Raw genomic sequence first — 17080 nt, 5'->3', positions numbered from 1 at the left:
TTGATGTAGTGGTAAGAAGAAAGAGGATGGATAGATTTATGTCACCATTAATGATCAAGTCTAAAATCTTCAGTTCTTTGTTAGGAAATTGATTTTTGGAATTAAGTACCGCCTTGGGAGTAAAAGATGATTTTTATGAGATTATCTTCCAGCTACTGCGAGATGAGGACATCTCGCATTTTTTTAGTGGGGTAGGATGTAAGATTCCTCCCTCCATCTTTTGAGATGTAAAGGTGTAAAAACCTCCCCTTCAGTATCTGTAATCATCCCCTAATTCAGAATGCAAGAAAACATTGTTTTACCATGTTTTGACCTAGAGAGAGAAAATATTCTAGAGAGAGGTAATATAGTTTGGAAATATTTCTGGATAAGTACTTTCTCCCAGTCAACAAAAAGAGATCCCCTGAAACAGAATCTTAAAAAGCTTTTTCCAATGTGCATTACAAATTAATTGAATATGTGGATTGGACATCTTGGCCTAGGGGTATATAATTTCAAAAAAAATTGATTAAGGTCCAAATAGTGTTCAAAAAGGGCCAATAAGGTTAATCCAAGTGTTGGAATAAGAAAAAGAAAAAGAATAAAAGAAAATCTCCCAAAAATGAGTAAATTCTTACATAAGGTGAAGAGTTAACTAGTACTGGGTTTATTAGTAAAAAATGGGATTTTTTAGTTAAAAAATGAAATTTTTGACACCTCAAAATGGGGAGAAGGACTCATGAAGGAGGCGCCTAGAAATCACATCAAGGGGACATCTCAAAAAAATGAGATATTTACATCTCTCCTCTCTCCTCCTTCAAACCAAATCAAAAAAGTGAGCCAAACTAGTCTAAAACTTATCCAAAATGAATCAAACTAGAGTTGGAAGCCTCTAGATTCTAGTTGGACTTGGTTGGTGGCCTCCCTCTCTTATAAATAGACCCCCATTCCTTTATATTTTCATATTGGAGTAACTCTATGCTAGTGTAACTTTCAGTTTAGTTTTTTTTAATTATCTCTCTACCTTGACTCTCCATTACGAAGCTTTGGGGCTTCACTAATCCTCTTCTTCATTTGGAGATTACCTCCTTTTACTTGGTGGCCAAGCTTCTTCTTTGAGGGCTTCATATTTCCCTAAAGAATCAAGCCAAAAACCAAGGGTGAGCCTAAACAATGGTGTTTTTCTCTCTTCTAAATGGTAAGCTTCTTCCCAACCAAGGATTTAATATTCACGTGATCACAAGATTTTTTGTGATAATAACACACATGTGAACAAGTTATTCACATGTTCTCATGTTACCATAACAGGTCACTTGCCATTTGGGAACCCCTTAAAAGCTTGGCTACACATGGGAATAAGCTATTCACATGTTCTCATGTTACCATCTTCACATAATAGCAGGTCAGTGGCCACCTAAGAAGATTTTTTATGCCCGACAAAGATAACTTTTTAAGGCCCTCATGAAAGCTTTGTGAATATAACATGTGATCACAAGATTTTTTGTGTTATTAACATATGTTATTAACATGTTCACATGTTCTCGTTTACGTCAGTGAAATCCCTGTTCCCAACAACCCCTATAATGCTTGGGAAGCATTTTAATCTATGGTTCCTTCTTTAAAACCATGTTTTTTTAATTATATTATTAAAATGGATTAATGCTAATCTTTTATGCTTAAAAGTAATGTTTTGATTTCTAAATCTCTCTTTTCATGAGAATACTCACCTTGATGGATTAATCCTTCTTGGAAGGATAGATCTTAGCCCTAATCTCATTTTGTTAACCAAATCTCTAGACCTAACAAGCTAGAGATAGAGATTAAGTATTTTTATGATTTTTAATCTAATTAAAATGAGGATTAGTTCATTTATGCTTGTCTTACGTTAAGAAAATTCATATTTATTCATTCTAAAGTGAAAGAGAGCTTGGGATAACATTCTTATAATTTTTTTCATATGGAAATCATATTTGGGTATTTTTCTTAAATAAATAATGTGCTTAAATGTAATTATGTTTATGTTTAAACTTAGGTTTATGCATAAACCAATTTTTATGTTAAAAGTGTTATTTTAACCATTTTTACTTCATAGAAAATGCGGGGAAGTTATGGAAATTTTAATTTAAAAAATGAAGGTTTAGGCATAAATACTTTTTATTCTAAAAGAGGAACTTTGAGTATTATCATTTCAGAGAAAATGCGAGAAAAATATGTCAAATTTTTTATTATTAAAAAATGTATTTTATGCATAATTAATTTTTATACTAAAAGTGGAATTTTAAGTATTCTCATTTCATAGAAAATATGAGAAAGTTATGGTAAAATCTTTATCGTTAGAAAATGGAATTTATGCATAAATAACTTTTATATCAACAGTGGAATTTTGAGTATTATCACTTCTTAGAAAATGTGGGAAAGTTATTGAAAAATTTATATCATTAGAGAATGAATTTATGCATAATAAATTTTATGCTAAAAGTGGAGTTTTGAGCATTATTTCATTTGCTTGAAAAATAAAGAAGGTTATGCACAAATCTCTAGATTCATTCAATTTATGAGAATTATGGAAATGATTGATGTAGATAAAAATCAATTAGAAAGAGGAAATATGGGTATAATTGATTTTGTAAATCCCATGAGATCATATGCATAAATCTTTTATTCAAAAAGAAGAATATTGAGTATATTTTATTTTGGGAAAATTGGAATAAGAATGAGGGAATATTAATGGGAATGCATCGTGAAATCATGGATAAAAGTTTAATCAGAAAGGGAAATCACAAACATAATTAACTTTTGGAATTACAAAGTATATGTCTAGATTCTCAAAAAACAGAATCTTGGGATACATTCTGAACGGGAAAAGGATTTCCCAAAAAAAGACCAGAAACACACTTAGTTGATGTGGAATGATGTGAATGAATGTGGGAATGATGTGGGATGATGTGAATGAATGTGGGAATGATGTGAGATTATGTGAATAAATGCGGGAATGTTGTGGGAGGATGTGAATGAATGTGGATTGACATGGGATGATGTGAATGAATGTGGATTGACATGGGATGATGTGGATGAATGTGGGAATGATGTGAGATGATGTGAATGAATGTGGAAATGATGCAGGATGATGTGAATGGATGTGAATTGATGTGAGATGATGTGAGTGGATGTAAATGGATGTGAATTGATGTGAGATGACGTGAGTGGATGTGAATGGATTTAAAATAATGTGAATGAATGTGGGAATGATGTGGGATGATGGGAATGGATGTGAATTGATGTGAGATTATGAGAGTGGATGTGAATTGATGTGAAATAATGTGATGTGAATTGATGTAGAAAAATGTGGGATAGTGAGAAATGATATGGAATGATGAGAAATGAAGTGGAATGGTAAGAAATGATGAGGAATAATGTGAAAGGATGTGTAATGAGGAAAGATCGAAATTATGTTTGGAACTGTATTTTGTATATGAAACCTGTTTTTTTAAAGATTGTTTTACATCAAGTAGGCTAGGGGAAACATTTTGACTATCTTGTGTAATGAGGGCATGGGGACCTAAGTGGAAATAATGCAATAGCTGAGGGAGAGTCAAAGAAGGATGTCTCGTGTGGCAAGATCGACTGATGTCTTGACTAGCCTCAGTTCGGTTAAAATGGTGAGCTTTCGGTATGGTGGATGAGGGACCAAGAAAGCAGCCTATGAGTGAAGCGCTGGTCACCTATACGAAGGAACCTAGAGAGTGTTGACCATACGGTGCTCGAGCTCTGGGGGGTCGCCCAGGATACCCACGCGTGCGTTAAGAAGAAAAATGGGTTGGAGTTTGTTTTCTGAACACGGGCATGGATCTGGTTGATTGGCCTTGCTGGACTTCAATGGATGAATTCGTGGCTCTTTTACATGGATCTTGTTGTTTGATCTAGCTGATCTTAAAACGGAGAGTCCATATGGATTTTATGTGATTATATTCCTAGGTACTATGGGCTAGGAACTATTGAAAAGGCCCTTGGGTGAGTAGGTGGTGACTGTTCTTATTACCAATGATGCCATAGGTACGCTGAGGAAGGAATGAATGGAATACTTGATTATATTCATGGGTACTCTACGGGCTAGGAACTATTGAAAAGGCCCCTGAGTGAGTAGGTGGTGAGCATTCTGGTTGCCAATGATGCCATAGGTATGCCGAGGAAAGAATGATTGGAATTGGACTCTGGAAATGGAATACTGAGGACTATGACTGTGACTTTATTACAATGGTGTTTTGGAGATAGTTGAGTCTAAGAAAAGGCAATTTCATATTGGGTGCGTAAGTGGTGTGTCTATTTAAGTTTTGTATGAGAGCCGGCTAGGGGGCCTGAGAACTCTTTTCCTGGTACCCAGGACAAAACATAACCAAATATTTATAGTGGAACCTATCAATACAGTGGTTGGGCAGTTGGCTAACCCATGGGATTGGATGGGGTTAGGCTAGACTGATGGATTCCTATAATAAAATTCAATTCTATTCAAGTGACGATAGTTGAAGTAAGTCACAGGATAATCCTTGTTCTATGGAAAAGAATCAATGGATGTTCCTCTTTGATGGAGAAAAAAGCATTACTCTCTATCAACCAAGTGCAAGTTCCTCCTTTGATTCGGCCATGTGACCCACGGGTTCGGTCAGAATACAAAGGTTAGTTAAGGCCCTTGACTACATTAGAAGACTTTTTCCTGGAGAAATCGCCTATGCTTTCTGGGCGAGGGAAGTTTTTTTTGGGTTCAGTTTTGGAAGAACCGCTAGATTAGTCTCTTGTCCGGACATTCGTGGCAAGGCTCCGAGTGGGAAGGTCTACCTTGCGCAAGAGGTTGCTACTTCCGCTGCTAGCACTCCAGAATTCGATGCATAGAGAGGGTAGGGATCTCACAGGTTATGTATAAAATTCTAGATTCATTCAATTTATGAGAATTATGGAAATGATTCATTCAGATAAAAATTATGTATGTTCTTCTTATTGAAGGGATCTTTATCCTAGGATTCTATGATGGTTGACCAAACTTCAAGGAACCCCAGAATTAGTTGGATCTAAAGTTTAACTCCTTTCAGTTTTGAATTATAAATAAAGTGATCTTTTCACCTGAGTGTCTTTGCTAAGTTGGAAAAAGTGACTTAACAAAGAATTTTCATATTGATAGGATCATGTATCGAGGTCGTCATGGTAGAAATGTTATTTCTTGACCTGATGAGGAAGAGCTCGACCCAGGTGTTCGCAAAGCTCTTCATATATCTCAGCCTGGACCTTTCAAAGGTGAAGGGGAGCACTTGGGAGAAACCGTAGAGAAGTGGATCGATGCTATGGAGGAGTACTTTGATGTCATTGGTTACAATGAAAAGAGTAAGGTGGCTCTTGCTAGGCTGAAGATCATAGAAACAGCTAGAGTAGCGTGGAGGAACCACTGCAAGACAAACTGTTGGATCGGAACACCCAGACATGGGATGATCTTAAAGCATACCTCAAAAAGAGATTCTGTCCTCTAGGCTTCTTGGAAACAAAGATGAAAAAGTTCTTGGAACTAACCCAAGGAAGCCAAAGCACAGAGGAATATCACCAGGCATTCGCTCTCCTCCTCAATACTCGCCACCATCGCTGGATATGAAGAATAGCTGATGGCTAGGTTCATTCCGGGAATGAACGAACCCTTGGATACTCTAGTGAAGAATGCTAAGCCAGTTTCTATTTCTATGGCCAAAGCAGTGCAAATGGCAAAGGATTTCGCCAAGGCCTTTGTTGTCAAGGTCCCGTCGAAGCCAACTCCCTTGTCCTTCAAAAGATTCCAAACCCCGGAAGGTGATTCCAACTCTCCTCCTCCTAAGAGACAACAAGGTCCTAGTCAAACTCAGGATACGGGAAGTTACAGAATGGAAGGAAGGCCTTTTTCTCACAACACCATTCCCTGGAACTCAACTTCAAAAGTTCCACCCTTGAACAAAGGAATTAAATGCCTAAAGGGCCAAAGGATACCCACGCGTGCGTCGAGGAAGAAAAACGAGTTGGAGTATTTTTTCTAAACACGGGCATGGATGTGGTTGATTGGCCTTGTTGGTCTTCAACGGATGAGTTCATGGCTCTTTTACATGGATCTTGTCGGTTGATCTAGCTGATCTTCCAACGGAGAGTCCATATGGATTTTATGTGATTATATTCCTAGGTACTATGGGATAGGAACTATTGAAAAGGCCCCTGAGTGAGTAGGTGGTGAGCGTTCTGGTTGCCAATGATGCCATAGGTACGCTGAGAAAGGAATGAATTGAATACTTGATTATATTCATGGGTACTATGGGCTAGGAACTATTGAAAAGGCCCCTGAGTGAGTAGGTGGTGAGCGTTCTGGCTACCAATGATGCCATAGGTACGCTGAGGAAGGAATAATTGGAATTTGGACATGGAAATGGAATACTGAGAATTATAATGGAAACACTATGGTTTTATTGCAATGCTATTTTGGAAATACTTGAATCAGAGAAAAGGCAATTTCCTATTGGGTGTGTAAGTGGTGTGTCTATTTAAATTTTGCATGAGAGCCGGCTAGGGGGGCTGGGAACTCTTTTCCCTGGTACCCCGGGACAAAACATAACCAAACTTTTATAATGGATCCTATCAATACAGTGGTTGGGCAGTTGGCTAACCCATGGGATTAGATGGGGTTAGGCTGGATCGATGGATTCCTATAATAAAATTCAATTTTGTTCAAGTTATGATAGTTAAAGTAAGTCACAGGATAATCCTTGTTCTATGGAAAAGAATCAACGGCTGTGCCTCTTTTGATGGAAAAAAAAGTGTTGGTCTACAAGTTCCTCCCTTGGCCATGTGACCTGCGGGTTCGGTCAGAATATAAAGGATATTTAAGGCTCTTGACTACGTTAGAAGATTTTTCCTGGAGGAATCGCCTATGCTTTCTGGGTGAGGGAAGTTTTTTTCGGGTTCGGAAGAACCGCGAGATTAGTCTCTTGTCTAGACATTCATGGGGTGAGGCCCCGAGTGGGAAACTCTGCCTTGTGCATGAGGATGCTACTTCCGCTGCCACCAGCACTCTAGAGTTTGACGTGCAGAGGGGGCAGGGCATTATTCATTTTCTTGAACCCAGGATACCCATGAGTGTGACGAGGAAGAAAACGAGTTGGAGTTGTTTTCTGAACATGGGCATGGATCTGGTTGATTGGCCTTGTTTTTCAGGTTTAGTTTTGGAAGAATCGAGGGATTAGTCTCTTGTCCGGAAATTCGTGGGCGAGGCCCCGAGCGGGAAGCTCTGCCCTGCGTGTAAGGATGCTACTTCCACTGCCAACACTCCCCAGAGACGATGCGCAGAGGGGGCAGGGATCTCACACTCACCCAGTCTTTGTTGAGGAGTGGGTCTATGGGTAGGCCATTGGCAAGGAAGTGTGCAACCTCCTCTCCCCATTTAGGAATTAAGCAAAATTAAAACAAGGTGGCATTTAGCAAGTCATCATCAAAACCCACCGGTGGCATTTGGCAAGTTGTCATCAAAACCCACTGGTGGCTCTCCATTGGGGATATGTGACATGTGGTCAACCAAAACATGCTATGAGCCCTTCCTCACCGTGAGACAGAGTGAAGTTGAATTCGAGCAAAACTAGCAGCTATCTAGTGATTCTGCTAGTGGTGTAGGGTTTGTTTATAAGATAAAGGAGAGCTTGATGGCCTACAAAGAAGACAAACTTAGTTCGCCACCACAAGATAATGGCGAAACGTTTTAACTGTGTAGACCATGGCTAACCCCTCCCTTTTGGTGGTGGTATAGTTGCATTCTACCTCGTTGAGTTAGCGACGATTGGCAAAAATAATAGGGAAATACCTATTGTGCTCACCAGATAGAGGAATTATGCACCCAATTGCAAAGGGGGAGGCATCGATGTGGACGTGACATATGATGTCCCAATTGGGGGACCTCAACATGGGAGGAGGCGAGCAATGTCAGCGTATGCGAAGATGAAACAAAGATAATACCCAATGTGTCCCATGAAGTGCTGGACTCCTTTGAAGTTAGTCGATGGTGGCAGCTCTAAGATGAGTCGCACCATGCTGTCATCTATGGAGATTCCTTGTTTTGAGACAATGTGTCCCAAGATTCTCTGTGCTAAGCTTAGAATTGGCATTTTAGAGGATTGAGAGAGATTTGATAGAGTCGACATCTCTCTAACACTTTCTTTAAACACTCTAAGTGTGCTTTCTAAGTAGAATTGACATAGAGGTCATCCATGAAAAATTCAAGGAGTTTTCGAAGATATTAGTTGTACGCCATGCACATTAGGCATTGGAAGGTGCCTGGGGCATTGGTCAACCCAAATGGCATGACAAGATATGCATACATGCTCCATTTAGTCACAAAGGCTGTTTTATGTTGATCCTTTGTGTGTCCATCAAACACTTGTTGTATCCAGTAAATCCGTCAAGGAAGCTGTATGCTTCCTTTCTTGTGACTCTCTCAAGCACATATTCTGTGAAGGAAAATGGGTAGTGATCTTGTATTGTGGTGGCATTGACCTTTTTGAGGTCTATGCACACTCACACTTTTCTGTTCTTCTTGGGCATTATCACTATGGGTGAAACCCATTCAGTGTGCTCTATCTCATAGATGAATCCAACATCTATGAGTCTGTCAATTTCCTCCTGGACCATCTTGGAATATTTGGGATTCATGGGGTACGATCTTTGCTTCATTGGTCTTGCTCCCTCTACCATGGGGATGGTATGTTTGACCACTTTGGGAGGTACTTCCTTCATGTTCGTGTGTCAGTGACTTCCATGCAAAGGAATCCTGGAATTCTGAGGAGAGTGACTAGATCGTTTTCTTCTTTGGCTGAGAGGTTTTTCCCTATGTAGATGGGCTTCAAATCTTTTCCTGGTTCGCGGCCAGGTTAACTTCTAATAACCTTGGCTTTGACCATCAGAAGAGGTCCCTATCTCTCCACCATGAGTTCATTGGGCCGAGTCATATTGTACAAATTGATCGGCCATTTTGAAGCTTTTGAAGTGCTTGGGGACTTTTTTGGTCTCCTCAGCCGCTTTAGTGCTTTCTTCTTCTACTAGTTTTTTGGCTTCTTTTTCTACAAGTGCCAACTTTTTGTTAGGTGCCTTGCACATAGAGAAGCAAAATTTTTGCGGTTCATGTAGGGGATCAAGAGGTTCCTTCTGTTTGGAACTTATTGAAATGGAGACCTTGTAAAGATCCTTTTGCCAAACTTGGTTGAAGTATGCGTGCGTATCGTCATCCCCAACATATTTTAACTAATGTGTGTATGAGTGAATAGCAAAGATGTATGTCTCATTTCCAAAAAATCCATTGGGTTTATTATTTCTGCATGGATGATTTCTGCATGGATGGTGTCCCTGTAATGGTTCCTCCTTGTTGTTGTTCCAGGCTCATGACTTGTGACTTCACGCATACATATAGTGCTTAGCATGTAGAGGGACATGATTTCTTGCTTGTCAACTATGGAAAATTGGGTGCCTTTGCATCTTGGAAGTGTGTCCAAGGTATCAAGGATATGCATCCAATATCAGAGTCTTCCGTCTTTGGGAGAGGTGTAAATTCCACGTTATCCCCTTCTTCATCAATCGTCTTATGGAAAGTTTGGCATAAGTGGATTGCGGTAGATCAGGTTGTTGTTACTGTGTCCTCTGTAAAGGGTCGGCCACTCATGGGATGGACCTTCCAAGTGGGCAAGTTTATCTTGATTCTTTGGTATTTTTTCTAGATATAGATATGATATGTTTTCCAATAATGGATCATTTTTGTTTCACTCATAAAGAGATGTCCTAGGATGCAATCATATGTAATAGGATGCTGGTCGATGTTCATCACCATGAAGGTGTGTCGGAAGTTGGACCCAAGGATCTTGATCTTCAAATCCCTCAAGAGGCCTATGGCCCTTGTGGTGGCTCCATCAAAAAGTTTCATGAGTAGCGTCATGTCATCCATGGCAAGTGCTCCCCATTTTTCCCAGCATTGTTTAGTAACTAATGAATTCAACTAACTTTAATTAACATGAGGATCTCCTAGATCTTATGAAACCTATTAACATTAATTCTTTTATTACACCCCTCCAAAAAATACAAAAGGTCCTAGAATGGATGCTCAAACATGGATGGGTGTAAGAATGGGATACAGACCAATACCTTCTTCTACATAATAGTAAAACTTAGCACCCTTTTGGCATTCTTAAACTTTTTGATATCATATGTTCACATGTGCATACTTTACCATACCTCATTAGTACATGATTTTGAGAAAATGCACAGAGAGTTCCCTTCATTTCTTGAGGAGGAGGAGCTCCATGCCCTTCATGATTTTTCATCACTAAGAGGCCACCACAACCTTTCGATGTCAAGGATAAGGATAAGCAAGAGGAAGATGAGGACCACATCTACCCGATGTTGTCTCATGACTCCTATTTATCTAGTATATATAATAAATGAAGGACTATGGTTAAGCCCACTCCGCAAGAGATAGAGACGGCCACCTATCAAGGTTATAGGCATTTGAAGACCCAGATACCTCCACATCTACTTTTGTAAGTAATCTAGATTAAATTTCATTTGACTTCTAATTAAAGTATTCAAACATAAGATTAATTAAGTTTTCTAAACCGTACGGGTTGCACGACGATGAGGACATGAGAGATGTAGATTGAGAGAGTGCCATTGGGCACAAAGCTATGTCGACAGAGCACCCTGCGGGGCGGCGAGGGAGGATGATCATGATAAGGACGCTGAGGGTACGTATCATGGAGACTAGAGGGCCATCCTCTTCCTTGATCTAGACCCCTAACTTGTTTTGAGCCCCATTTTGTATCTAGAGGCATTGTACATAGTTATATGTACTATTACCCATAAACATTATTATAGAGATAGGTAGACTATGATGGCCTCACATTCTACCATTTGTACTCATCATATTCTACCATTTGTAGAGATTTGATCACTTTATATAATTTGTAATCTTGTACACTTACACATATTTACATGAGCTTTTATTTTTGTTCAACTTTCTGCATAAATGTAAGTTGAAGTATAATTATGTGCTTACCGATGTTATAATCCACCATGTTGAACTGACCATTTGTAGACATTTGATCACTTTATATAATTTGTAATCTTGTACACTTACACATATTTACATGAGCTTTTATTTTTGTTCAACTTTCTGCATAAATGTAAGTTGTTGAAGTATAATTATGTGCTTCCCAATGTTATAATCCACCATGTTAAACTGATCTTTGCTCACTTGTGTGCTCAACATGTATGGCTGTAGTTGTAGTCTTGTTCATGATGTAAATTGCTGTAGAAACAGCCTCAGCCCAATAGCTATGCGGCATATTCTTCTCTCTCATCAATGCTCGCGCAATCTTAGCAATGTGCCTATTTTTCCGTTCAGCAACTCCATTTTGCTGCGGAGTGTATCTACATGTAAACTGTCTCCGTACACCATTCTTCTTCAAGAATTCAGAAAACTCATTGGAGAAGTATCTTCGCCTCCATCTCATCTTAGGCACTTTACATATTTCGCTGTTTGCTTTTCAACCATAACTCTAAAATTCTGGAAATGAATGAACACCTAACCCTTCTCCTTCGTGAAGTATACCCACACTTTCCTTGTGTGGTCATCAATAAATGTCACATAATACCTACAGCCTCCCATAGACAGTCTTCGTAGCACCCCATACATCCGAATACACAACATCTAGTGCATTTCTGCTCACAAGTCTGTCATGTGAAAATACATGCTTTGTTGCTTTCCAAATTGGCATGCTTCACATATTTTCTGCGTACATTCAACTTTAAACTTTGGTAGCCCTGTCACAATTTCTTTAGTCTGCATAGACTTCATTCTCTGCACATTCACATGTCCAATTCTTTTATGCCAAATGTCTATGTCTGCAACAATTCCTGAACCATTTGCAAACATCGTAGCACTCACTTCAGGCATGTTTACATATTCAATGTAAACATTCTGTCCACTCTGTTGCCTTTTGCAACCAACCTGCACTTGTCTTTAAAGTCTTCAACATAACAAACATCAGGATTAAAACGAACCTACAAACCCTACTCAATCATCTGGCCAACTGAAACCAGATTCTTTGTTATGTTCGGAACATGAAGTACATCTGCAAGGTACTTCACTTTGCCATCGTGCATAGACAATGGCACATCTCCAACATGGGCAATTGGATGAGTAGTGTCATCCCCTGTTTCCACAAAACCTGGTCTTTCATCTCCTTGAACCACTCCCCATGACTTGTCATGTGGTTCAAAGCACTTAAATCAATGTACCATACATCATCTTTATGTGCTGCTTCAACATTTTCAGACATGGCATTAACAACATGCTGCATAACAAACAACCTTTCATTATCCTCATTGTTTTTGCTCGAGGATGTATAGTTGTTTTGCTGCAATTTTCTATTTTTTATGTCAGCTTGCTTCTTATAAAAATTTGCTTGCACATGTCTAGGCATACCACAATAAAAGCATCCACGTGTATCATTATACTGTCTTTACCAATTTCCACGACCTCGTTGACTCCCACTACCTCTGAATTGGCCTCTTCCACCCGCGTGTTGTTGTTGTTGTGAATTCTCGGAGTGTTGTTGTTGCTGCTGGTGGCCATAATTTTGATTACCTGTTCGGCCACCTCCTTGGCCGCGTCCACGGCCTCCTCTACCTTGTCCTCTTCCTCTATTGCTCTGAACTGTTTTTGTTTTGTGAAAATTGTTGGTCTTCACCCAAGCTCTTCTATAATCAACATAGACACCAAATCTGTGAAAATTGTTGGTCTTCACCCAAGCTCTTCTATAATCAACATAGACACCAAATTTGTGAAATTGGGAATGTTTTCCCGATTCTGAATAGACGTCTTGAACGCCTTGTATTGTGGCCTAAGACCACGTAGACAGACTTCCACCTTATCATCATCATCTACTGAAATGCCAATAGATGTAAGGGATTCCACAATACCCTTGATCTTCAATGCAGTCATTCACAGACATACTCTTTTTCTCCATAGTATAAAGTTCATTCTTCAACTGTATCTTTCGTGCCTTGGTATTCGTTTCATAGAGTTTTACCAAGGTGTCCCACGCCTCCTTGGGGGACTTGGCATCCTGTATGTGCCCAATCATGGTGTCCTCTATATTGATAGAGAGCCAATACATAACTTTTCTAGCTCCTTAGTTCCAATCCTTGAACTATTTCACATCTGCAGCAATCGGATTGATCTCCGGTATCTTCGGTGCCTCTTCATGCTCACCTTCTATGTAGTCCCAGTAACCCTTTCCCATCAGGAAATTTGTCAACCTGAATCTCCAAGCATGGAAGTTGTTCTTATCAAGCTTCTCAGCAACAATCTGGTATATGCCATCATTTGACATCTTGCCAGACACACAAATTTACTAGAAATAGCACTCTGGTTTGTCCTACACAAATTGCTGTATTTTCTGTAGCGGTACTGTACTACACTCAAATGTCACAACCAGTGATCTCAATGTGCATATATATAGCCATTGGCAACTGTTGACCTCCTTGCAGCACACACAATGTCTGCATAACCAATCTGTCTTCTTGCAGTTCTTAAAACAGAGTTCTGCATAGAATCGATGACTTCCCCGCAGTGCTCGAAATCGCCTGCTTTTCGAAAAACGAAGGTCCTAACGCGCCCAAAACGCATTTTTGGCCTAGCAAAAAATATAGTTCGATTGGATAGTATAGTTGCCTATAGCTTTACTCTCGCAAAGAAAGCTTCTCAATCAGAGATCGTTTGTCGGTGCCTCGTGTAGAGCTCCCGACAAGGGTGTAGTCACCAACATAAATAGGAAAGAGTAGTTGAAGCTCTTACTCTCGTACCGCTTCTTGTGCTTCTCTTGCTTGCAGCTCAGTCCGAAGCATGAACCATGCTCTGATACCATGAAAAGATGCAGGGGAGAAGAGAGCTTGAGCTCTTGCAAGCACACACATACTCACAAAACCCTAAAAGAGAGCACACAAGGTGAGAGGCTGAAAATCTTCTTCTTCTTCACATAACACTCAACACACCATATACAAAGATAAGAATACACATCATATGAAAAGGTACTCAACCAAATACATACTAGGGTTCTCTATAGTGTGAACCCAACTAAATAAGCTGGCGTTATAACTATGCCAGTCTCTAGAATGGCTGTCACACAGCCTGTCATCCCATTGGCCGCATATCACACCCATGATCTCACCAACCATGCTAGTGGTGTAAGTGTGGGGCCTATCCCCCAAGCGGGTCATCAGTGTCCACCGTCTCACTAGATGAGCTCGATATCTCAACACTATAATCAACTTATGCTAATCATGTGATCTCTTAGTAGCCCATTGGAACTCACAAGGTCTTATAAGCTCTTGGAGAGACTCATTCTTAAAAGACCTTTAAAAAGATCCTACAAGCTTATAAAAGAACTTACTAAGCTTATAAGATAACATTAGATCCCCACAAAAATGAGCAAGTGCTAGCAATGTGCAAGAACAAACTGGATTCTCGTTAATCTTAACATGCAATTCAAGGTTTTTCAATCTTGTGCTTAGTCTATTTACTAATCGACTCTCAAGCCTTGCATACAATTTCAGCTAATCCTTAGACGAAGAGATTCTATAGAATTTATGAACTCAAAGTATTTTGCATACAACACAACCTCTTTAAAACAATCTACAAACCTCTTTAAACTAATCTTTAAAAGCTATGTAGGTAGCTTGTACATACAATATAAACCCTTTAAAACAATCTACACACATCTTCAAACTAAACTTTGAAAGCTATGTTACATGTAGGTAGCTTCTATCAAAACACTCACTCTTTCTCACCATTTCCATGCTCGTTTGGTTTATTTGATTAATGTTTTAAACTCTAAACATGTGAAACACTTGCCATCCTTTTGAAACAAAGCCACATTTAGCATTCATAATCATCAAGGTGCAACCAACAAAATTTTCTTTCCCATCATTTGGCAATATCAAAACAAATCTTTTGTCCTCTTTGCATATACTTAAACTTAATGCAACCCTAATATAAGTCACAGTACTAGCTCACGAGTGATTAGTCATGCATGTAGGTGAGGGAGGTCTCTCTCTCTCTCTCTGCGTATAGCCACCGGAAGGGGCCATTTAAATAAGCTTTGAAGATTTTCAATATAATATAAGTTCAAACCTTACGTTAATTTTATACAACATAAGGAGGTTGGACCATACGACATAAGGTGAACTTATGGATTAATAAAACGAGAGTTTTAATAGATTTTTTACAGTTGCTAATCGACTTAGAAGTCAGGTATATACATAGTGCACATGGATTGCCTGTGAATATGAATAATGGATCTTTGAAACGAACTTATATATAATACGGCCACCTAGTTAATGCAGTTTAAAACAAATCTCCACGTAATACAGGGACATTTCAAGCATCCCCTCTTTTAGGACGACGTCGTCGGTGCCAACCAGCAATCGTGAGAATCAGATGTTTTCACGAAGCTCAGCCAGCGCGCCGTCGAGGGTCTACGACGACAACGTCGAGCATGGGGCGTACTGGTGGGAGCACGTGGTGCTGGCCATGGAGCACAGGGTGTGAGCGGATGGCGATGATTTGAGCGGCACGAGCGGCAAGTTGTCGCACGTGCACACCTCGATCATGAAGCCGTCCGGGTCATGGAAGAAGATCTGGTCCACCAGGATGCCCGCTTCCTCCACCTGCACCCGCATGTGCTGCACTCGCAGCTCCCTCAGCCGCTCCTCCACCTCCTTTATGTCCTTGCATCCCGTCTGCACCACCCCCACCACCACCATCCATCAAGAAATAAATATTATTACCAGAAGCACATCGAATGCAGTTAAGTTCAATGCAATTCTTACTTGGAAGGACATGTGATTATCTTTGGGATTAATCTCCGTGCACTTGGGCAGCTCACAAGGGTTAGGAGCTTGAATCAAGTGGATTCCCATGCCATAGTTGAAAAGCCTGCACAACATTCATTTGCTCACAAACAACCCAAAAGTGATATACACAACCTAAGGTCAGGCAGCGCTAGAATTTGAAGGTTGCAGGACCCTTCTAAGGGGATCAAAACCTTCACAAAAAGGGTGAAAACACAATTACCCTTGAAAAGAAAGGAAAGGTTTTGGGAGGAAATTTAGTTATGTGGCCTTCCAATCTCTCCCTTGAAAAGAAAGGAAAGGTTTTGGGAGGAAATTTAGTTATGTGGCCTTCCAATCTCTTCATAAAGAAAAGCTAGTTTAAAAAATGCCCTTCAAAAGAAAAAAATAAGGGTGCCCTTCAAATTCTAGGCCTGCTAAGGTGGGCTTGAAGCCCACAAACCACCCAAAGTAATACATATAACCTAAGGTGGGTTAATCAAAGCACAGCGGCACCCAAAAGTGGCAATGCAAAATTAATGCTCTCCTGGAAAACATCACATGTATGTTATGTGAGCTCCTCTTACCATGCTCCATCAAAGTCGAAGGAGCCGGGTCTCTTGATGGGGACAAAGCCTAGCACGCCTTCATAGAAGGCAACGGAGTTCTCGACGGAGGAGCAGAGCAAGGAGAAGTGGTTGATAGAGGAGATGGGCAAGGGCTTGTTGGCCATATGGATTGGACAGGAGGACGTGGCTAGGTGGGCTTATGAAGGATTAGCGTATGGGATGTCTGGGACAACCAGTATGTGTATGTATTTATGACAGAAGTGATACGGGCAGCTAGGATTATTCACCAGGTTTATCCATGCCACGGTGGCCGCTGAGCTGTCCATGCCATCATCACGTGCAGAGCGACGCCTCCATGCCTCCTAATCCAGGGACACCGGTGACCACCGTAGCTCAAAGGCTGTGAACTCTAGACACCGACCCACGGTCCCACGCTGGAAAGAACTCTACGTGAACACAAGAAGATAAGTGTGACAGCACGACAAAGCTACAAACAATATTTTGACGAGGCACGCTTTTGCTACAGGCGCCTGTTTTACCATCACGTTGCTGGAATGTGATGGTGGCACCTTAATTAAGGGCTAAGGCGCCCGCATCTTCCTATGGTT

The 17080-nt window shown here is 40.2% G+C and overlaps 1 protein-coding gene and 1 long non-coding RNA gene across 2 annotated transcripts; one reads left to right on the top strand and one right to left on the bottom strand.

Moving 5' to 3' along the window:
- Nucleotides 1–15252: 15252 nt before the first annotated feature.
- Nucleotides 15253–16783, bottom strand: LOC147640640 (glyoxylase I 4-like). The gene is made up of 3 exons (XM_086808609.1): nucleotides 16491–16783; nucleotides 15904–16009; nucleotides 15253–15813 (listed from the first exon to the last, which is right to left on the bottom strand). Exons 1-3 carry the CDS (start codon nucleotides 16634–16636, stop codon nucleotides 15550–15552), a joined length of 516 nt encoding a protein of 171 aa, XP_086664735.1. The 5' UTR covers nucleotides 16637–16783; the 3' UTR covers nucleotides 15253–15549.
- Nucleotides 16038–16281, top strand: LOC147640641 (uncharacterized). The gene is made up of 2 exons (XR_015267412.1): nucleotides 16038–16166; nucleotides 16227–16281. It is a non-coding gene; the product is annotated as an uncharacterized LOC147640641 (long non-coding RNA).
- Nucleotides 16784–17080: the final 297 nt, after the last annotated feature.

The sequence above is a fragment of the Cibotium barometz genome, chromosome 2 (assembly GCF_041138505.1).
Source record: "Cibotium barometz isolate CiBa-2024 chromosome 2, ASM4113850v1, whole genome shotgun sequence".
NCBI classification, from domain to species: domain Eukaryota; kingdom Viridiplantae; phylum Streptophyta; class Polypodiopsida; order Cyatheales; family Cibotiaceae; genus Cibotium; species Cibotium barometz.
This window is presented reverse-complemented; position numbering and strand designations above follow the sequence as displayed.

Bases quoted from the DNA above. Each gene is read 5' to 3' on its own strand.
- LOC147640640 (XM_086808609.1), bottom strand. From the start codon at position 16,636: ATGGCCAACAAGCCCTTGCCCATCTCCTCTATCAACCACTTCTCCTTG. The intron at 16,010-16,490 runs GTAAGAGGAGCT...AATGTTGTGCAG, and splicing joins TTCGACTTTGATGGAGCATG to GCTTTTCAACTATGGCATGG. The intron at 15,814-15,903 runs GTAAGAATTGCA...GGGGTGGTGCAG, and splicing joins ATAATCACATGTCCTTCCAA to ACGGGATGCAAGGACATAAA.